Raw genomic sequence first — 12,806 nt, 5'->3', positions numbered from 1 at the left:
GATATACCACGGCACATCTGAATGGTCAAGTTTTAATATGGTATTTTATTTTGAAAAAGAAAAAATTCTTAAAACATGGTAGAAGAGGGCTTTGAGTTCAGGTCGAGGAGCGTGAATGACTGAGATTTTAGCCAAATGAAATGAGCCTTCTGTGAGTTCTTTTAATATGGTATTAAAGATTAAATGATTATTGTTTTCTGTTTTTAGTTTGATACATGGATTTTTATATTTTGGTTGTTATATAATCTTTATGAGTTCGTCACAGTGGAAATAGAATGAAAGAGCAATTATACTGAAACAAGACGAACTAAGTGACCTTCGTATCAAAACCATCTTAGCATGAATTAGTTAGTAAATAGTTAATGTTATTATATACATAAAAACAAGAAGCATGTAGATTGATGATATAATAATCCAAGCCTATTTCGTAGATTATGTGAGAAAAACCTCATTTACATATCATGTATTAGCACGTGGCATCCAAAAACAACTACAATATAGGTTTTAAACCACAATACAAATTTGTTGTACTTTGTTAATAATTATTTTGATCACCAACCAATTCTGAAAAATAACAGTATTATGCACATACGATTATGAAAATTATTTAAATTAATTAATTAATACATCAACATAGATGTAGGGCGAGGAGGAACAAGGAAATTCGAAGGATAAATTTCCTAATAATTGAAAGTTATAAATTTAATGGTTCTAAATAAAAAATAAATAAATTAAACAAAATGTACATGTAACATTTATTTTACATAAACTTAGATAAGTAAGATAAAATTATTCAGATTAAACTACGCTTTAATTAACTTATATGTTTTTCATCACGTGATATATAATTTTCCATAATAAAAAATAACAAATTTTGAGTGGTAAAATTTCAAATCTGTTAGACTAAAAAAGAACCTACATTTTTGAAAAATTGTCTAATAATTTATATTTTAATAATATTAATAGAGAAATTACTTAGGATAGACCTGAAAATTTTTTTATCACAAATATAGACCTTAAAAATAAAAATGACCAAAATAGAATTAAATGTTTTATCAAAAGAAGTAAATATACACTTATACCCATAGGGTTAATTAATCTAGACATTAGGATTTAGAGTTAAGGGGCGGAGTTTAGGGTTTAGAGTTGAGGAGTGGAGTTTAGGGGATAGGATTTCAAATTTTTTTAAAATTTTTTTTTTATAATTTTCAAAATAAAAAATGCTATTTTGCTCATTTTAGTTTTTGATGTTTATTTTTGTGACAAAAAATTAAAAAAGTCTATTTGAAAAAATTTCCCATATTAATATGTATGCATATATCTAATACTGAAATAAATAGAAAATAGAATTAAAAATTAATATTATAAAAAAACCTCCGGCCAACCCTAGTCTTATATAAATTATATATGAGACATTAATTTTTTTTGAAGACACGAAATGTGTATAATGTTATTGAGTCAGACCGGTTTAATAAAATAAATCAATTATGGTTACAACTTACAATCTTCTCCAAATCGGTCAAATGTTAGTGAGTCAAACCAAAAAATATATTACACTAAAAAGTTTAGGATAGTACTAACTACTAACCAACGATTCTTTCATGTAAATCTTAACAATTCAAGAATATAACAACTACAATTATTTGACTATAAACAGGTTAGTTCGGTTTACACCTGTATAATGTTCTGGTCTTTCTAAATGTCAGTTAGATACGATCTAAATAACCAGTTAGAAACTAATAATATAACCCTAATCATTCAGAATAAACATGTGGTTAATGAACATTTATTATATTCCAATTTTATCAAGTTTTACATATACATACGATCTCCCAATATCTTAAAATTCCAAAATATATATATTTTAATCATATTTTCGGATTTTGTTTAATAAAAATATATTCCAATTAAAAAAAATCCTATAAAAAAGATGATGTCAGCAAGTACAGAAAGTGTTTGCTATTATATATAGATTACCTGAATGTGAAGTCGGACAACGTTGGGGGTTGGGGTTTGGACTTTGGAGCTCAGCTTATGTATCTATATAATATGTACTAGATTTTAATCCGCGTTTAAATTAATTTTTTTATATAATTTATATATAAGATAATGTATAGGTTTGGATACATTTACTCGGGTGTATTGAACCGTACCAAATTGGAAAAAAACCCCAAAATTAAGCTGAATTTCATAAATAATTGAGCATATCCTATATCTATGGAACCGAAAAATAGAAACCGAACTAAGGACCAAATGAGTACTTAAATTTTTAAAATACAAATTATATACCTATAAAAACATAACTAAACCATTGAAAAAAATTTATACTATTAATGAAACTATATGCGGTAATGATCACGTCATGTTTAAACATGTGAATAATCTGTCATATATTCATGGAAATTTATTGTTAGAGTAATTATGTAATAGATTATGGGAGAATAATAAATGAGTTTATTTAAATTATGTAAAGTATTTATATAGTTAAAAAAATATAAGGTAAGACAAAATAAATAGTCAAGTCTAATGAAATGGTCCAACAACCTTGTTTAAATAGATTTCTTAGGACTTCTTCCCCTTTAATAGCATAGATATATATGTACGAATGTCTGAAATGAAAGCTTTCGTTGATCCACTAATTGTAGATGTTTTTTTTTTTTTTGACTTGCATTTTTCTTCTTCCTCTGCAATACTGTGTGAGAGAGACACTCGATGCTGACATTGCAATGTTTTTAGAATCACTAGAGATTTTTCCGGGCGTAGCCCGGATTTCGGACATATATATTGTGGTCATATTATAAAAAAGATATAAGTCTATATATTAACAAAAATTATTCACAACAAATTTATGTCATATTCATTGATTCTCCCCATTTTTATGTGAATAGTTTAGTGGTGAAAACCTTTCATAGTTTTTGAGAAAAAAAACTTCTTTCATAGTTTTGTCTTTTTTTTTTCTCTAGCCAGTGAAAAGAAATCCACATATAATAATAGCTTTAACCACGGTAAGAGAATACATGTTTCAAAAGACATTTGACAGTTTCTGCTTTATGAGGTTAAGAGATCTAAAGTAAGAAATAATTACTCATTTCAAATTTGAGAACACCCGTCTAAAATAAATTGAGCAATCCAGCTTGATCATGAAGAAAAATGAGTAAGGAAAAAACAATAATCAGCGAGACAGCGACCAACTATATAAAGCATAATTCGTGAAAGAAGAGAATGTCCACTTTCATACAATCAGTTATTATGCATTCACATGACTTATTTAGGCAGATAATATATTATTTTCCAAATAAATAATAGAGCAAAAAGTTCAATAACATCAACTGTTGCAATAATCTTGTTGTAGTCTCAGTCTTCAATTCATATGCATACTTCACATCGTTATGTTGTCCAGTTTGCATTGATAGACTAATACATCTGTGCCAAAAAACAAAAAAGAAACATCCAACAAAAGCATCCCAGAAGGCACTTGAAGCTTTCGAAGGTATTACAGGAATTCATTTCACTCAATGCCTGACAACAAAGTAGCCAATTTATGATTTCTTTACTTTATTGAATGTACGGCTATTTGCTATGAATGTGACTCAAATAAGAGATTAGGACAGTATGTAAATGTCAGTTTACCTTTCAGTAAGATAAAACTTGGAAGAAAAAGGTCATTACCTCTTCAAAATCAGAATAGTAATTTTACAAAACTTGGTGGTATCATATTCCTAGAGCAAATAAAACAACCCGTGAAACCTTTGTCATTGTCGCTTAATGAAAACCTAAACCTCTTGATTCTTACTTACGAAGAAATTAACGGAAATTTTCTTTTCAAAACTAAATTTTAAGACTGTGACATTTTATTTTCCTATTAAATGATATGAAAACGTTATTATTATTATTCTACAATTAAGGAAATTGGAAAGTGTTGTACCGTCAGATATAAAGATCTTAGACAGGAAACTCCTAATGCTGGTTTGAAACCGGTTTGACTATCGGACACCGGATAATTAAGCCCAATCCACAAACTGCACACCTCCATATACATTATTAGAAAACCGGACTCCAACCTTAAACGCCACCGCAACCACATGAATGCATTTCGATTCTGTTGAACCTTCCAAGACGCGTTCAAGGATGTTGATAATTTGGTAACGTGCATTCGAAGATAAGCCAAGGAACACACCTAATCAAGCATATAAGATATAGAAAAGGGTGAGACTTTGTAGAACAATATACTTGACATAAATTGGTTCTTTAGTTGTACAAAACCATTGTTACAGTTGCAGCTTCTAACTTGCTTCTTGGAGTTCCTCGGCCGTTTCACAAAGGAAACTCAGGGTAACATTCTCTCCAATAGAACATAATATCTCGTAAGGTTACCACTGAGAACAGAAGAAACTCATTCCTACGTTCGTAATAATAAAACAATCCTATAGATAACTGTCTAAGAGCTGACGAATAGAACAAACTCCCCGAGTGTAGTCACTGTCTGTAACCTCATAAAATATAGTATTTTCTAATGGTATCATTGACCTTTTAATCTGATGAAAAACATAGCAAACATCTCAAAATTATTTTAGGCAAAGACCAAAACACAACAATATGTATCCACTTTTTCTTATCTATCAATGCAACTAAAAGTTCATAGAGTGATCACACTACTTCTAAGAAAACTTTCATAAGCTTTGAATCCTCACAGAATTGCATTTGGGCTTTGTAAATGTTCAGAAGTGGAGTCAATGTTTCACCTCTCTCTCTATTTGATCGTCAATTCCCGTTCTCTGTTGCAGGAACTGGCTAGTGTGCATTCCCTTTCAAACCATCCATCCACCTGATTCACCAATGGAATCAGTTGAACCTCCTAGACCAACACTCTAAGCCTTGTTAACATCTAAACTATTTTCCTGCATAAAAAACACAAACGATCAGTACAATTTTCTCAGTGGTCGTTTGAGATAGTTTAACTCTCTAAACCAAGAATATTATATATTCGTTAAATCCCTCTAAATAATCATTGCTCGGTAGGCTTCTGAAGATATCCTCCTTGGAAAGTATTGACCTTATTTTCATCTACAAAATCTGCAATAACTTGAAATCAAGAATCTCATAACAGGATTGAAGCAATACAATAACAGCAGCTACACATAACTTACATAGAAACTATTTTACCTTATATCAATGCCTCCTTGGATCTTCTCAGTTGTAACCTGCACACATTAATAAAGAACTATTTCTTCTTACTAATGCTTTAAAAGAAAAAGAGAAGAGAGATTACATCCAAGATACCATCCAAGGAAAGCTTAAAACCATAATTATCAAACTACGAAAGATTTAAGACTAAGAGCATGTGAAAGCATAGAAATAATACAAGTGGAAACACATACAAACAAAGCCTAACAAAAGTCCCAGATTCAAGCTATTAATCACCGCAAGATGCATGATTGATGGCATTGAAAAGAATAAAAAAACAGTAAGCACGATTAACTTCAAGTTATTGTCAAGGGGTCCGTGCCGAGAAATGAACATCATGATATTATAGGCCGTAGTACCAATATCTATACTATAATAAAAGTAGATACAAAACACCATATATGCAGTTCCATGTTTAGTATTCACTTACCGAGGACCCTTTAGTGGCAAAGTCATTAACAGTTTCTCCAGCCACAGATGCTGAAGATCTACATAAATAATGATCATTAAAGCATTTCTAACAGAACAATGGTTTAAATAACCCAGTTTTGTTGCTTACATCTCATCCATTTTTTCCTCCTGAAAACAACTGCCCCCGCACCATCTTCATCTGCAGAGTCTCGCAAAGGTTCTTCCAGAGATACAGAAAATACACGCTTCTTATCTCCAGCACTCCTACTCTGCTGTAGTCTTTGCTTCTTAAGATCATTGGGTTGTTCCTTAAGCCTCATCTCCTTGAGCTACAAGAATCATACACCAAACACACACTCAACTCACTCACACTTGATAAATTTCGTAAACATTCTAACTTCCTCATATAATAAATTGACAAAAGTAGTCACTGACTCGATTAAGCAGCAATTTCTCAGCGGTTTTCCTGATTTTCGTTTGAGCGTTCTCACGCTGGCGACGACGCGCAATGACAGTGCGGCGTTTCAACGCCGGAGTACCACCGTCAAAGACGGAAACCTGCTTAGTCTTTAGGAACAAAAGTTTGCAAATCCTCCAGAAAAACCCGATCAAGTGAGCGTTCTAAACCATATCACTCTTCTCGTCTTTCATCGCCTTTATAAACTGAACCATCCATATACTCACATCTGCAACTCAAACATTCGTCGATTCGTAAAAGTAAACAAAGAAGACAATGAAGGTTGATTAATCATGTGTACCGATAGCCAATCGTTTCCCGGCTAGGGTTTCGACAGAGACGCGGCGACCAACGGGAGCGAGTAGCTCCCAAAGCCCTCGCACTCCCATGTTTTCTCTTCACCACCCTGAGCAACGACTTTGCCCGTAAACACTGCCGCCAAGGGCTCTTTTATAATTATTCACGGTTGAACGGCCGATCCAAAGTGATACCGGCTGTTAGTACTCGTCGGTTGAGTACTCCCAGGTCGATCTGAATTCTGAAACTGGGAAATTTGTATTTAGAACTGAGTGGAGGTGATGATATTGAATCAAACAGACGAATCAATCTATTGTTAGTGTCTCTATGGGTTGGATCAATATATAATTATGAGTGATGGAGGATGATATGGAAGTTGAGAAGACAATCATCTGAAGAAACTTCACGTTTTGTACGAGGAAAAAAGATGAAAAGACGATTCAGATAGACACAATTTTTTTTGGGAAGCCTGATTGTGACGTGGCAGAAAAACGATTTTTGATTGGTCGATTTTATTGTCTGATGTGTACATCTTCTCTGATGTTCATATAACCCTTTTAATATAGTATAGATTTTTAGCATATGTGTGGGTTTATTATCAGAAAAAGTGGGCTGCAGTGAGGGAAATCTTATAATAAACCTAAAAAACTGGAACCTGACGTTTGAGTTTTGATGGAGTGAAGACAAAACAATCTTTAATCTGTTGTCCATTTCTGATCTGTTTTTAAAATGAACTGAAAAGGTGTTAGCTTATGTCTATATTTCTTCATTCTTAATCTTAGGACAATTTTTTTCTGTCGCTTCTTTTTCAAAACCATAGCCGTCAAGAAAGAAAGATAAAGTTTTTTTTTTAGTATCAAGCCGATGGCCGAGACTTCTATAGCTTTGACATCGGCTTGTTTGATTCGTTTTGTTTCTTTTTCTTTGATTTGCTTTAATTTCTTTCACTTTGTTTGTTTGATTGCCAGTTTATTTTAAATTTGTCAAAAAAATTTATTGTTCTTTTATATGTTTCTTCCAATGGATTTGGTAAAAAAAAAACTTCGGTTCAATTGAACCGTTTAAAAAAAATAATTGAGAGATCTACTGCAGATGATGGCGATAGATCTTACGGGTTTCAATCGTTGATGGTTCTTCATTTGATGGTGATGGAGTTCTTGCTGTAAACTATGGTTACTTCGAAAGATAACATGAAATTCTATGGAATGCTAATCTCTTTGACTCTATTATTTTCAATAGAGCAATATAAAAGTTGTCTTGTCTCGGTGACTCCTACTGGAATATTAAAAAGAAAGTGACAATCGTTTCCAATTTAGTTTGACGCGGAGTGTTTTTGGATTAATATGAAGATTATCTCTCTTGAGATTCAACTATTCCAGAAACAAATATGGTGTTTTTATATGAAAAAATCTTTAGTCATTCTCACGAAAAATAGATGTGTGTTAGTTTACTACTGGTGTATCATTTTTCTATATTTGTTTTAATAGTTCTCATTGTTTAGAATTCTTTTCTAGAAGGCTTAATAATACAATCGACCAAAAAAAATCTAGGGAAAATAATGTCTACCAGAAACATAAGATTGACCCATCTTTTTGTCATTTTAATAACATGAATGTACTATTGTACGAGTTTCAAAAAAAAAGTGCTATTGTACTCTCTAATGGTATGTAAAAATTGTCTTTTGAGACAGACCAGGATGACGAACTACGCACAAAGACAACTACGCTCAAAGCATTTATAACTTCGACAATAACTCTTTAATTGTGACTCGATTGTTTCTTTCTGCACCTAAAGAGATGAGTCCCCACGTTTTATTTTGCTGGTGCAATTACGTCAGGACCGAGATAATTGTCCAATTTCTCAAATTAACATGTTAAACGTCTTTGACAATTAGAGAAAAAAAAACTGTATCCAATGGTCAATTGTTTCTCAAATCTTTCTTCTACCTCTGTTTATGATTTCTAGATACTTCTTATGACTTCCTCACCGTTTAATTACTGTGAACTCAAATCTGTAATCACTGTAACACTTTACTGAACTTTATCTAAAGAAAGAACAACAGCGACCAAGAAGAAACAAATTGGGAGTAAAAGAAAGAATTAAATCAATAATGGGAATTTATTTCCTAAACAAGATTCACCTCGCAAGAATATGAGGTAAACAATTAAAACCCTGTGACAAAAGAATTTCAATAAACCCAAAAAAGGACACGACGGTCTCTCTAACCAAACCAATGTACAAAACTTTCAAGGCAGCTTTTGCTCTCCTCCTGCCCGTGTCTATATATCTCCTAACACCAAAGACTCTCACGTCTGCGTTTACACAATTTACAAAACGCAAACGCTTCAAATCAGAAAACACCCAAAAAAAAACAATATCCAAACGCTGTCTAATCTTTTCCCACCAGCAGCAGTCAGGGATTGTACTAAACCTTCGTTTTCTCTCCAGTTAGTGCATCAGCTTCAATGTGTCAAAACGTATCAAACAATGTTGTGGCTGTTACTCCTTGGCCACCCTTCCCGGAGATAAATAGACGATTTTGCAGTGCTTCCCCCTAAAACTATGGGCCGGCCAAGTCCCCAAGTCCACTCTGATTTGAAAGAATTAGAATTACAATGAATGAACACCACTCTACCGGCAATTAAATGAACGTGTATTCTCAGGACGCAGAAGGTGGCCTAGTATCTGGGGTCGTTGTTTTGTTCCTACGGGACATGCAGTCAGGGCAAGGGAATGTGTAAATGGAGTCATTAGGTCTTTTAAGCTCAAACCCCTTTGAGTCACTATGAGATCTCATGTTTAGCATCTGACGTTTAAAACTCCGCCATCTGCCGGGACAAAACACAACAAAAACAGCGTTTCAGCATTAAAGGGATAATAATGCGACAGACTTTAACGTTTGCAGAAGAAATCAAACGCAAAAAGCTCGTAAGAATATAAGAGCAAAAATGGTATGGTGAATGAAAAACGAAACAATGCAAATATTGAAACGTGGAGCTTGAAGGGGTAGAAGAAAGAGGTGAGTACCCAATGTTGGGATTGTCAAAGATGATTGCTAACTTTCGCTTGTCTGGTCTGATAGTTTTGGAATGTCCTCCGAACAAGTATCTTCGATGACCCATGAGAAAGTGAGGAAAGTTTCCACCTTGTGTGGTCACAAATACCTCACTGTGGAGACATACCGTGTAATCTATTGCAGCCATTCTGGAAGAGAAGTTCTAAACACAGCTCAAGTCAGATAACTAATTGACCACGCAACTAATACTTTGGAACAAACAGCGGGGAAAAAGACAGACCTTATATGGAGCAAGTTCCTCCTCTGAGGCAAGCATCTCCTTTGTTTGTAAATTCGGGAACATCTCTAGTAGCGGGGCCATCGTTCTATTCGCATTATATATCTGACCAGATGCAAGGTATATATATGTGCTTTTGTTGAAACCCATTCCTCTAAGCATTAAACCCACCTGCGCGGTTTACAAGAGAAGTATAAACCAAACAGGACAGCTAACACTACTGCTCAGTGCTCCCCAACAGAACAAGTCACACTATATCTCACAAGGGTTTGTGGAGCAATTCTGATCGATGATTAACATTTGAAGATCCGAGAATGCTAATAGATAGTAGGAGCAGTGTCCAGAAACAAACGAATAGATGAATACCTCTAAAGGAGTTAACGGGCATTTCCCATTTTGCCTGATAGCACCAGGTCGAATAACACGACCTGGTTTTGTGAATTTTCCTTTCCACCCTCGTTCTCTTGCTGCAATCATATCTTGTTTTTCTTGCTTGCCACCATCAAATACACAGCATGAGAAAGCTACCATGTCCTGCAACATGTATAAATAGCTTATTATATCTCTCACCTCTGGCAAAAAGCTCATTCAAATTCTTTTATAGTCATGATAAAGACCAGTGGGGATTCTTGAGAAGTCTCTCCTTTACAAGGAACAAACCTCTTCAAAGCGCAGATGTACAGATACGTACTTTGCTCCGTGGTTTGCACTCTGCTCCTTCATTCTCTTCACCAGTGTTTCTCCTAGGGTTAGTATGGGTTCTGAAAACCTCAAGGCTTCGTAGTTCGCCAAACATCTAAGTCTCTGGACAGGTTTAGGAGCATCAAACGAGAGTCTATTTGCAAATGGGGATATTCGTATAACCCTGCGCCATGAAAAGACAACAATTCTTCAATGACAAACACCATACAGACCCAAAACATCTATTTCACTAAAAGAATAAGGTGGTTTACTGTCCTGTTAAGAACAATGCGTAACCAACACTAGCATGTGAAAACGATCTTCTAAAGAACAAACTGCAACTTACTTCTCCTCAAGTAGCTTCGGCAAGATCGAGTCCCGATAATATTGAATAGGTGACCAAGCTTTGACTCTGAAGTTGTAGACGTTTGTCATGTTATAGTCAAATCGCTCCATTAGATATTCAGGAATTGTGTCAACCACCCGCACATCATTTGCTAAGGTACTGACAAAGAACTCTTCATCGTAGATATCCCCAAATTTACTGAAAGAAATACCTCTGTTAGAAATCAGTCTTACAAAAGATAGGTTTTGCTTGAACAAACAACGTCAAGATAAGATCTTCAATATAACCTTGGATCTCTCCATATGCTGTGATAGTGAAAGTTAGGAATCACTAGAGTTGCATTAAGATAGCCTGCGACAGCAACCGCATTGCATATCTGAGAAAAGTCAACAACTTTGACATTTTAACAAGATTGCTAGACATGATTGAGCGAAATGCATTCATGAAAAGATCAACAAACCTACCGATGTCCGTTGCTGATTCAAGCCCCCGTTTGCCTCCACATATATGTAACCGTTCGAGTCCGGCAAGGCTACAATTGAAAAAAGAAAATCAGATTATGATCCAATGAACAGGCTAACTCTGACAATAAATGATTCAAAAACTCTACAGCTTACTGCAAGCAGGAAGATTTATGAAGACATTAAAAAAAAACAATGAAGTACATACCTCCAGTGGACTTGTTCACGTACGGCTTCCACTCCACACCTTTATAGGAATGCTTCCAAATGGTTGATATCTGAGATGTATACCATAACAACATTGATGATACATGAATAAGAATAGCATGTGGTAGTTGGTTTTTCTATCTAACCAATCAAATATTAAAACTCCCAATGCAGAATTGAAACCATATAACATGCTGGCACAAGCAGCACCAACCTAGAACTAAAGAGTAAACCTTTTTTGTTCAATGGATTCAAAGGATGTGCCTTTCAAAAACCACGAGGAAGAGCCAGAGGAACTAACCGCATCAGCCGTGGAGTTATCGGCGTCCATCTCAGGGCGGAGCTTGGCGTAAAGCTGGGGGCTTTTGTAGACGGATCCAGGCGGAGACCGATGCCTTATGATGGGACCAACGTCGAACGAAACGGTTCCCATGTAAATCAGCATACACGAGATGTAGATTAGAGGAGCGAACAGGAAAACCCCCTGACGCCGGAGGAGAACCGATACGATGAGCCACGATAGGCGATGAGCGAGGGTCCGATTCGGCTGAACAACGGTGGGAAAGCGACCGGAGGCTTTTGACCGACGGTAACGAGGAGAGCGGCGAGGAGACCCCGGAGGGGAGGGTGTAGTGTGGCCGCTTCCCGGCAGCCGATTTTTCGCGAGCATTTGAGGAAAAAATCGACAGATCTCAATATCCTAATTTTCGTCAGAAGATTACATAATAAGTCCCCTAGCAGCTGCGGTGGAGATAAGGTCGCGAATCGTAGAGATTCGGCGAAGATTTGTCCCTCACGGCGAAGGCTGCGGCGGAGCACGGTTGCGAAATTTGAACTAAATCGCCGGAAGTGAGAGAGAGAGTCTCTGTGGAGGTCTTTGGCCTTCTCTTTTACGGTGGAGGCTTGATCACATGCGACTTTTCCTTTCTCTTTCTCTCTCTCTCTCTCTCTCTCTCTCTCTCTCTCTCTCTTTTTATATTTCCCTTTAGATTTCAAATTTTATTTCTTTAATTGGAAAATTTGTAAAAGGATATTATGTTAAATATTCTGGATGAAAACAGGCTTTTTAGCTAAATTTCATTATTTTAAAATATTCTAAAAAAATATTTTATTTGTTATAAATCTTGATGGATGTCCATAACCGCCCCGGTCCATAACCGGTCCATACATTTACAGAGAGACGGCTTAACCCTAGAGAGAGAGGCGGCTTATGCTTTGGAGAAAATGAAACTCTATTTCATTTTCCTTGTAATTGTTATCTTTCCATTATTATGTATTAGTAGTTTTCCTAATCCTTGTTGGTTTAGGTTTTTGGATACTTTCCTTTTCTATGACTTGTAATCCTTATATAAAGGAATCCATGTTATGATTAATAAAACAAAAAAACATTTAGCTCTAAATCTATTGTTTTACAACACGTTATCAGCACGAGTCTCTAAACTCCCTGAGCAAATCGAAAAACTCCTAAA

At 35.1% G+C, this 12,806-nt stretch overlaps 1 protein-coding gene and 1 long non-coding RNA gene across 5 annotated transcripts; both read right to left on the bottom strand.

The window, feature by feature from the left end:
- Nucleotides 1–3,230: 3,230 nt before the first annotated feature.
- Nucleotides 3,231–6,745, bottom strand: LOC106304297. 4 transcript variants are annotated; one of them, XR_001262691.1, is made up of 8 exons: nt 6,354–6,745; nt 6,031–6,281; nt 5,744–5,924; nt 5,615–5,672; nt 5,164–5,201; nt 4,743–5,073; nt 3,926–4,177; nt 3,231–3,423 (listed from the first exon to the last, which is right to left on the bottom strand). It is a non-coding gene; the product is annotated as an uncharacterized LOC106304297 (long non-coding RNA). The 4 variants fall into 4 exon arrangements; XR_001262693.1 differs by lacking the exon at nt 3,231–3,423 and adding an exon at nt 3,431–3,519 and having other exon boundaries at nt 4,692–5,073; XR_001262690.1 differs by lacking the exon at nt 3,231–3,423 and adding an exon at nt 3,431–3,519.
- A 1,777-nt stretch (nt 6,746–8,522) lies between these two features.
- On the bottom strand, nt 8,523–12,281 carry LOC106301215 (uncharacterized protein At1g04910-like). Its single transcript, XM_013737564.1, has 10 exons — nt 11,639–12,281; nt 11,339–11,408; nt 11,134–11,201; nt 10,957–11,045; nt 10,670–10,867; nt 10,303–10,507; nt 10,009–10,176; nt 9,646–9,813; nt 9,377–9,567; nt 8,523–9,177 (listed from the first exon to the last, which is right to left on the bottom strand). Exons 1-10 carry the CDS (start codon nt 12,005–12,007, stop codon nt 9,009–9,011), a joined length of 1,695 nt encoding a protein of 564 aa, XP_013593018.1. The 5' UTR covers nt 12,008–12,281; the 3' UTR covers nt 8,523–9,008.
- Nucleotides 12,282–12,806: the final 525 nt, after the last annotated feature.

This window comes from Brassica oleracea, chromosome C7, assembly GCF_000695525.1.
Source record: "Brassica oleracea var. oleracea cultivar TO1000 chromosome C7, BOL, whole genome shotgun sequence".
NCBI lineage: Eukaryota > Viridiplantae > Streptophyta > Magnoliopsida > Brassicales > Brassicaceae > Brassica > Brassica oleracea.
This window is presented reverse-complemented; position numbering and strand designations above follow the sequence as displayed.

What these genes read in the sequence shown, in the direction of transcription:
- LOC106301215 (XM_013737564.1), bottom strand. Translation starts at nt 12,007, where the DNA reads ATGCTCGCGAAAAATCGGCTGCCGGGAAGCGGCCACACTACACCCTCC. An exon ending in TGAATCAGCAACGGACATCG is followed by an intron (nt 11,046 to 11,133) that starts GTAGGTTTGTTG and finishes GACTTTTCTCAG; the next exon opens with ATATGCAATGCGGTTGCTGT. An exon ending in GCCCGTTAACTCCTTTAGAG is followed by an intron (nt 9,814 to 10,008) that starts GTATTCATCTAT and finishes TAAACCGCGCAG; the next exon opens with GTGGGTTTAATGCTTAGAGG.